The sequence below is a fragment of the Capra hircus genome, chromosome 13, assembly GCF_001704415.2.
Source record: "Capra hircus breed San Clemente chromosome 13, ASM170441v1, whole genome shotgun sequence".
NCBI classification, from domain to species: Eukaryota; Metazoa; Chordata; class Mammalia; order Artiodactyla; family Bovidae; genus Capra; species Capra hircus.
The window spans coordinates 73,212,858-73,219,524 of record NC_030820.1 but is presented as its reverse complement, the minus strand read 5'-3'; the positions used below and the strand labels follow the sequence as shown (position 1 = coordinate 73,219,524).

The 6,667-nt window shown below is 56.8% G+C and overlaps 1 protein-coding gene across 3 annotated transcripts; it reads right to left on the bottom strand.

Annotated features, from left to right (window-relative positions):
- On the bottom strand, positions 930–6,262 carry DBNDD2 (dysbindin domain containing 2). 3 transcript variants are annotated; one of them, XM_018057925.1, is made up of 4 exons: positions 5,520–6,262; positions 3,052–3,198; positions 2,724–2,861; positions 930–1,685 (listed from the first exon to the last, which is right to left on the bottom strand). In XM_018057925.1, the coding sequence occupies exons 1-4, from the start codon at positions 5,836–5,838 to the stop codon at positions 1,477–1,479; spliced, it is 813 nt and encodes a 270-aa protein (XP_017913414.1). In that variant the 5' UTR covers positions 5,839–6,262; the 3' UTR covers positions 930–1,476. The 3 variants fall into 3 exon arrangements, with proteins under 3 accessions (XP_017913414.1, XP_017913416.1, XP_017913415.1); XM_018057927.1 differs by lacking the exon at positions 5,520–6,262 and adding an exon at positions 4,914–5,060; XM_018057926.1 differs by lacking the exon at positions 5,520–6,262 and adding an exon at positions 3,852–4,298.

The window sequence follows — 6,667 nt, the reverse complement described above, 5'->3', positions numbered from 1 at the left end:
TCAAGGACTGGAGACTCAACAGCCATTCTAGACATGAAGTATTAATGAGAATTCCAGCCATGTGCCTTAGATGGCTGAGTAAAGAGAGCCAAAAAGGACCTTGGTGTCCAATAACTGCAGAACTTTGGACTTCTTTTATGTGAGGAAACAAAATTTATATCTTAAGCCACTGATATTTTACTAGCAATTAAACTGAAGCTTGATACAGGCTTTAAAGTATTTCCTCATCTGATCTTTGTCGATCTTAATCCTCCCTAATCTCCTGCTCAGATTCAACAATTCAGCTATGCTGAATGGTTTTCAGTTCCTCAAGACTATTTCTCTCCATTTAAAGTTCTTCCAAGCTGCTCTTTCTGCCTGGAGTACAGCACCCCCCACACCACACACACCCCCACCAGCTAACTCCTTCTTATCCCTTGGATCCCAGCCTGAAAACCAGCTCTCCAGTGACCACATGAGCTAGATTAAAATGTCCCTCTTTTCTGGTAACAGAAGAGCTCTCCTCATCATGCTACTCATTACGCTCAGAACTGTGGTATTTTCTTGATTTTCTCCTGCCCAAAGGCAGGAAGCCTATCGTGTTCAAAACTGTATTCCTAATGTCCAGCTAATTCCAAACAACTCCTTCTAGAATAAACAGAGCAAGTGAATGATGGGAATATGGGCTTCCCTGGCGGCTCAGTCCGCCTGCACCAGTGCAGGGGACCTGGTTCAATCCCTGGGTCGGGAAGGTCCACTGGAGAAGGGAATGGCAACCCACTCCTGTATTCTGGCCTGGAAAGTCCCATGGACAGGGGAGCCTGGTGGGCTATAGTCCACGGAGTCTCAAAGAGTCAGACAAGACTTAGCGACTACATCACCACCAGAGAGCTAAAGAAATATATTGGGTTTGGTATCTGTCCGATGTGAAAGATGAATGGGAATGTTGGTATGTTGTTATCTGTTTATTATTCACACCGTGCCCTGTTCCAGAAAGGACGAAAGGAAGCAGGATGGCTGCAGGACCATCTCCCTGGGAGGGTTAAGGAGTTCACGGCTGCCTAGAGACACTGGTTTAGGAGACTCGGGAAGTCTGGAGGAGGGAAGAGCGCTAAGAAAAGCAGTGGCGTCTCGTCCTAGCTCGTCGTCCATCTCCTCACTCGTGGGCCCTACTTCAGCAGTAAGCCAAAACCACGGTATTTTCTTGATTTTTTTCTCCCTCCTGAAGGCAGGGCGCCCATCTTGTTCAAAACTATATTCCAAATGCCCAGCTAATTCCAAATATTCTAACAGACAGCGGAAGGATGCAGCAGGGGAAGGTTAGCAGTAAAGCAGGAGCGGGTTAATTCCCAGGAAGGCACACCAGCCCACCCTCCTCTCCTCCCCCTGGTGCCTACTGCACTAAAGAGTCTGGTCTTCTCCGAAGGGCTCTGGCCGGGCCTGGGGTCTCCAGTGGAGACGAGGCAGCTCACACAGTCTGTGGGTGGGGGCCCACTGCTAGCTGCAGGCTCCGGGGTCTGCCACGCCATCGTGGCCTCCATCCTCCTCTTCGTCAGACTGTGCCAGGGGCGTGTCTGCTCCGCCGTCACTGGCCTCAGCGCTGTGCGGGTTGGTGGAGGAGTCGGAGGATGAGGAGGAAGTGCGAGACGTCGTCCTGTCTGGCGTGGGCACTGGCAGGCTTGGCTCCTCGGGACGGTCGTCCACCCCTGCCCAGAGAGAAGAGCCGGTCGTGGCCACAAACGGGGGTTCAGAGGACTCTCGGAGACGAGGATGTGGCTGGGACACACTGATGCCCAGGAACTTGGCCAGTCACCCCGCCAGTGTCCTGGCTCCCAGTTTCCCTCACTTCACTAAGCTCTAAAGTCGAATCAATCAATTTGCAAGTTCAAGTTCTATCTACGTCACTTCACTTCCTTGCTACTGAGAAGCTTTGGGCAAGTCACTTCCCCTCTAAAGGACTCTGCTCCTCCTCTGTAAAAAGGGGGCGCTGACATTCCAGAGGGGTTCTCAAGACGAAATCTGAGAATGTTTATAAAATGTCTGGCACATAATATGCCATCAATAATAGCAGCACTTTTAAGTAAGATAGTATCCATTAATATCTTATAGGTTAAGCATGTGGGCTTTGGAGTCAAGACAGCTACGGTTTGAATCCAGCTTTTCCACTTTCTGGCTCTGTGACTACTATATATATATATATAGGATGACATGTGAGATCTTAGTTCCCCAACCAGGGTTCGAACCCATTCCCCCTGCAGTGGAACACACAGAATCTTAACCACTGGATCACCAGGGAAGTCTCTCTAATGTCTTTCTTTATAAGATGGGAATAACCCCTCCTGCCCTAATAGGACATAGTAAAGATTGAGATAATACATGTAATATTATTTAGCATAGTATTAGAAACCTAATAAAGTGCTACATAAATATTAAGATGACTAAAACTGCTTCAGTTGTCTAACCTAAAAATCATATTTTTACATTATTTATTATGTTAACTAATTACACTGATTTCACAAATGAAAAATTGATGAAAACTAAGGCGGTTGGGCCTTCTGAGAGATTTGGATTAGGACTCTGTAACCCAGCTTCCCCCAAGGTCAACTTCCCTAAAATCAGGACAAGCAAGTGCTTCCTGGGTGGAAAAGACCACGCCCAGCCCCTCTGTGCAGACTTCCCCAGTCCAGCTTTGACATCCAGCTCTGACCGACCAGTGCCCACGGGCCCAAAGCAGAGGGGCATACCAGACGTCTGGGGGGTTGGTGGAGGGTCTTCGCAAGGCAAGAACACGTCCGCTGCATCTTGATCCCCCAGGTCGATAAGCTCCACTTGCTCAAGTGTATCCACATTCACCTCCATGGATGAGATACTACCTATGGGGGCTGCATATCAAGAAGGGGGCAAGTCGGGAGGAGCCAGGCCAGCACTGATCAGATGGTCAGAGACATCTGTCAGGTCGGGAGATAGATATTTAAAGGGCCAAGAAAACCAGCGGGGAGAGACCAAGGTCCGCGACTATGGGACTTCCTCCCTGCCCTACCCCAGTCCCTCTTCCGAGGACTCAGAACTCACGTCTGTGCGACTCAAGATGCAGGTGGGACAGGGGGAAGACAAACTCCGTCTCAGGCTGTAAAATGTCCTCGAAGAATTTCTGCCGCTCCCGAAGCCGGAGCTGCTGGCGCTCCAAGGCTGCCCGAGGATTTGGGTCCATGTCAGCTCCTGGAAGAGCAAGGAGAGCTGTGAATCAGAGAGGGGACTCGGTTGGGGGCCTGGGCTTGGGGAGCCCCCTTGCAGCCCGGATCCCAGCAGTGGGGCCTCTGGCTGCAGCCTGGACACTCCTGGACTTGACTCCCTCTTTCCCTTCCCTGAAACAAAGTCCACTACCACAAAGTTCAAGTCTCACGCAGAGGCAGGGCTGACCCTAGCTCCACAAAGGGGATGTTAGTTCCAGGCACAGCAAGAGAGGCTCCTCTGTATTCAGCGAACACAGCCAATGGCCAGTCTCAGGATCATGCCCTTCGGAGAGGGGTTGGAGGGGCTGGCTCAGCTCAAATAGGGGAGGCGTTTTTTCCACTTAATGGACCCAGACTCTCCTCCAAAGGCAGGGGAAGAGGACAGAATAGAGATCTCAGAGATGAAGCTCCCTTCCTCCAGTGCTGCAACTCCGGTCCCCCCACCATCCTTTAAAACCCAGACAAAAGCTAAAGCACCCCCCTCCTACTCTCTCTCTATACACACGCACACTATCACCAGCACCCCCTCCAAACCCTGCTCTTAAGCCACAGACTTGACTTCTAGACTTGGCTCTGTCCCTAAGGAAGACATCTTTCTAGCCTCAGTCTCCGCATCTGAAAATGGCATCGTCCTCCTACCTGCCTCTAAACACAAGGCACAGCTCCTGAGGGTGTTCTGTAAAAACGGAAGGCTGCGGTCCCCGAGCTATTTAGAGGACATCATCTCTTCTCTGCCTCCCACAGCTCTTTATTTGAGCTCCTCTCCTCTGACACATCTCACTGGCCGATCTCCCCACTAGTCAGCGAGTTGCAACTGGAGGGGTGCGATTCAGCCCAGGCCCTCTGGCCCTCCGTGCTGAGAGCTTTCCAGAACCCCCTTCAGTCCGATTCGCTCCACATCCCTTCCTGAGCCCATCACCGGAGGCAAGGCAGTATCTAGCTGGAGGACCAGATCGTCATCCTCCGCAGATTGCCTTCCCCGCCTCATCTGGACTCTGTATATCCGAGACCCTGGCCAGTCCACCGGGCGCTGAGGGTGGGCCACGAGCGATCCAAACCCCCAGAGGGGCCAGGCAGGGCCAGGGAAGTGTGGGGAGACCATGCGGCCAGAGCTGGCAGCGGAGGAGGGAGACGCTGACGCTGATTCCCGGGAAAGGCTCTTAGTGCTGCCGCCCAGGTCACAACGCTAAAAATACCCAGGGCCCCTGGGGCTGTCTGCTCCGGCGGGGGTGTGGGGGGCGGGGAAGGGCGAGCAAGACGGTTGGGGAGCTGGGGGGGACCACGGGCTCCGGGACGGCCCCTCTGTTTCCCCCTCGCCCCCTCAATCTCCGGAGACTGGCGGGGGCTGCCCGCCCGGGGCGCAGCGGAGCTAAGCGCAGGAGAAGGGAAGGGGGTTGTTTACGTAACTGAAGGTGCAGGGAAGAGGGGTGGAGGGAGCTGAAAAGGTTTGGCGGGGGCGGGGGGTGGGGGTCGGAGGCGGCCAAGGGCCCGGCCCGTGGTGCAGAGAGCTCCCTCTCGGTCCCGCCCCACCCGCAGCGGAGTCAGTGCGAGCGAAAGAATTCCCTAAAGGGGGACACGCCGCGACCCTGGAGCAAGCGGGGAAGACGGAGGAGCCCCGGGGGCTGCACTCGCGCTCGCCTCGCCCCCCACCCGGCCCCCCGGCCTCTCGCGGCACCTGAGCCCGCCCCGCGGAGCCCCTACCTGCCGCGCCCGGCGCCCCCGCTGACTCAGGCTGTCCGCTCCGGCGCGGCGGCGGCGGCGGCGGGGGCGTGGGAGCGGGCCGCGCCGGCCGGGGTGGGGCTGCGCCGCCGGGTCTCCCCCGGGACGGACGGGCCCCGGGAGCCGGGAACGAGGAAGCTGCGGCGGGCGGAAGTGGGGGAAGGGCGGCGGCGGGCACACGCGCTCCTTGCCGGGCGCCGGGCGGCCGCCGGGAACCCCCGCTGGCGCGGGCGCTCGTAGTTCCAGGGCGGGCAAAAAGTTCCCGGCACGCGTCCCGCCGCCCCACCACCCGCCGGGCCCCCTGGATGCTCCGCCCGGCTTCGCGCGATCCCGGACACTTGCTGCGCCCCGCCGGCCCGCGGGGACACGGCCCCCTACACCCCCTGCTCTCCGACTCCCCCAGGAGTCCCCGACGCAACCTCCGCGCGCCGGCACCCGGACTGACTCCCCGGCACCCTCGGCCACGCTCCGCACTTTGAGGCGCGCACCCCTCGAGAAGGCGCTCGCGCGGGAAGAGGGTCTGGGGAACCGCGGCCGCGCTTCAAGGCAGGTGCACAGCGGCGGGGGCTCCCTGCCCCTGGGACTCACCCCTGCAGCCCACGGTTCCTGGCTCCGGGACGATCAGAGCCGCCGCCCAGCTTTCCAGAGCACTGGGCGGGGTGGGCGCCGGGACAGGGCGGGTCGGGGGTGGAGGGGTGGGCCGCTGCGCCGCGCCCCCAGACGCCGGCGGGGAGCCAAGTCCTCCAGAGGGCCGAGAGGGGCGCTGCGCGTCCCGGCCGGCGCGGGTGGAGGAGTGAGGCGGAAACCGTGGGCCCAGAGGGGAAAGGCTTGCCCCTCTCGCGGTGCCTCCTGGCTCAGACCAGGGCCAGAAGCTCCTCCTGGACCGAAGCTCTGTGTTCATTCTCATTCTCCTCCTCCCTTCCACCCGGCGCCCGCATGTAGATCCAGAAACCTCCCGGTTCGGGGCCGGGGGGCGTCGGTCAGAGATGCTTCTGCTATGGGGTTACTCGATCCTTCATTCAACAAATATCCACGAGCAAACCAGAAAATAGGAGTCATCCCTGCCTTCTCCCTGTCCTTCGCTGCCCACTTAAAATACATCTCCATTAACTGTCGATTCTCTCTCCCAAATAATCTTTGCAATCCACCGTTCGTCTCCGTTTCCACCACCGACTCTCGCTCGGCTCCATTCTCTCTGGTTTTCTGGTACTCTGGCCCTGCTATGCTCCGTCCCCCACAGCAGTCAGTCATCACTGTAGAGTCCAGAGCGCTAACCAATGACCCACATGGTCATTTCAACACGCAGGTCTGAGAGGGGTGGAATGGGGAGGGAGGTGGGACGGGGGAGTCAAGCGGGAGGGGACATATGTATACCTATGGCTGATTCATGTTAAAGTGTTTGACGGAAACCAACACAATATTGTAAAGCAATTATCCTTCAATTTAAAATAAAAAATGTTTAAGAAACACACAGGTCTGCTGTGCCACCCTTTGTTAGAATGAAATCCCCCTGCTGATAGCTAAGCTTAAATCCCTCCTTTGTTAGAACGAAATGCAAGTGCTGGTGTCTGAGCTGAGTCTTAAATGAGTTCAACAGGCAGAGAAGAGGGGGAAGGGCATATAGGAGGCAGGAGCGGGCGGTGGGGGTGATGGGGGTTGTGAAGAGTTGTGTGACCCATTCAGGCTTCTCTGTCAGGGGACCAGCACTCTGTACAAATACCTAAAGTTCTGCCTCT

Bases quoted from the DNA above. Each gene is read 5' to 3' on its own strand.
- DBNDD2 (XM_018057925.1), bottom strand. From the start codon at position 5,838: ATGAGAATGAACACAGAGCTTCGGTCCAGGAGGAGCTTCTGGCCCTGG. The intron at 3,199-5,519 runs GTGAGTCCCAGG...TTGCTCTTCCAG, and splicing joins AGGAACCGTGGGCTGCAGGG to GAGCTGACATGGACCCAAAT. The intron at 2,862-3,051 runs GTGAGTTCTGAG...CTTGATATGCAG, and splicing joins GCATCTTGAGTCGCACAGAC to CCCCCATAGGTAGTATCTCA.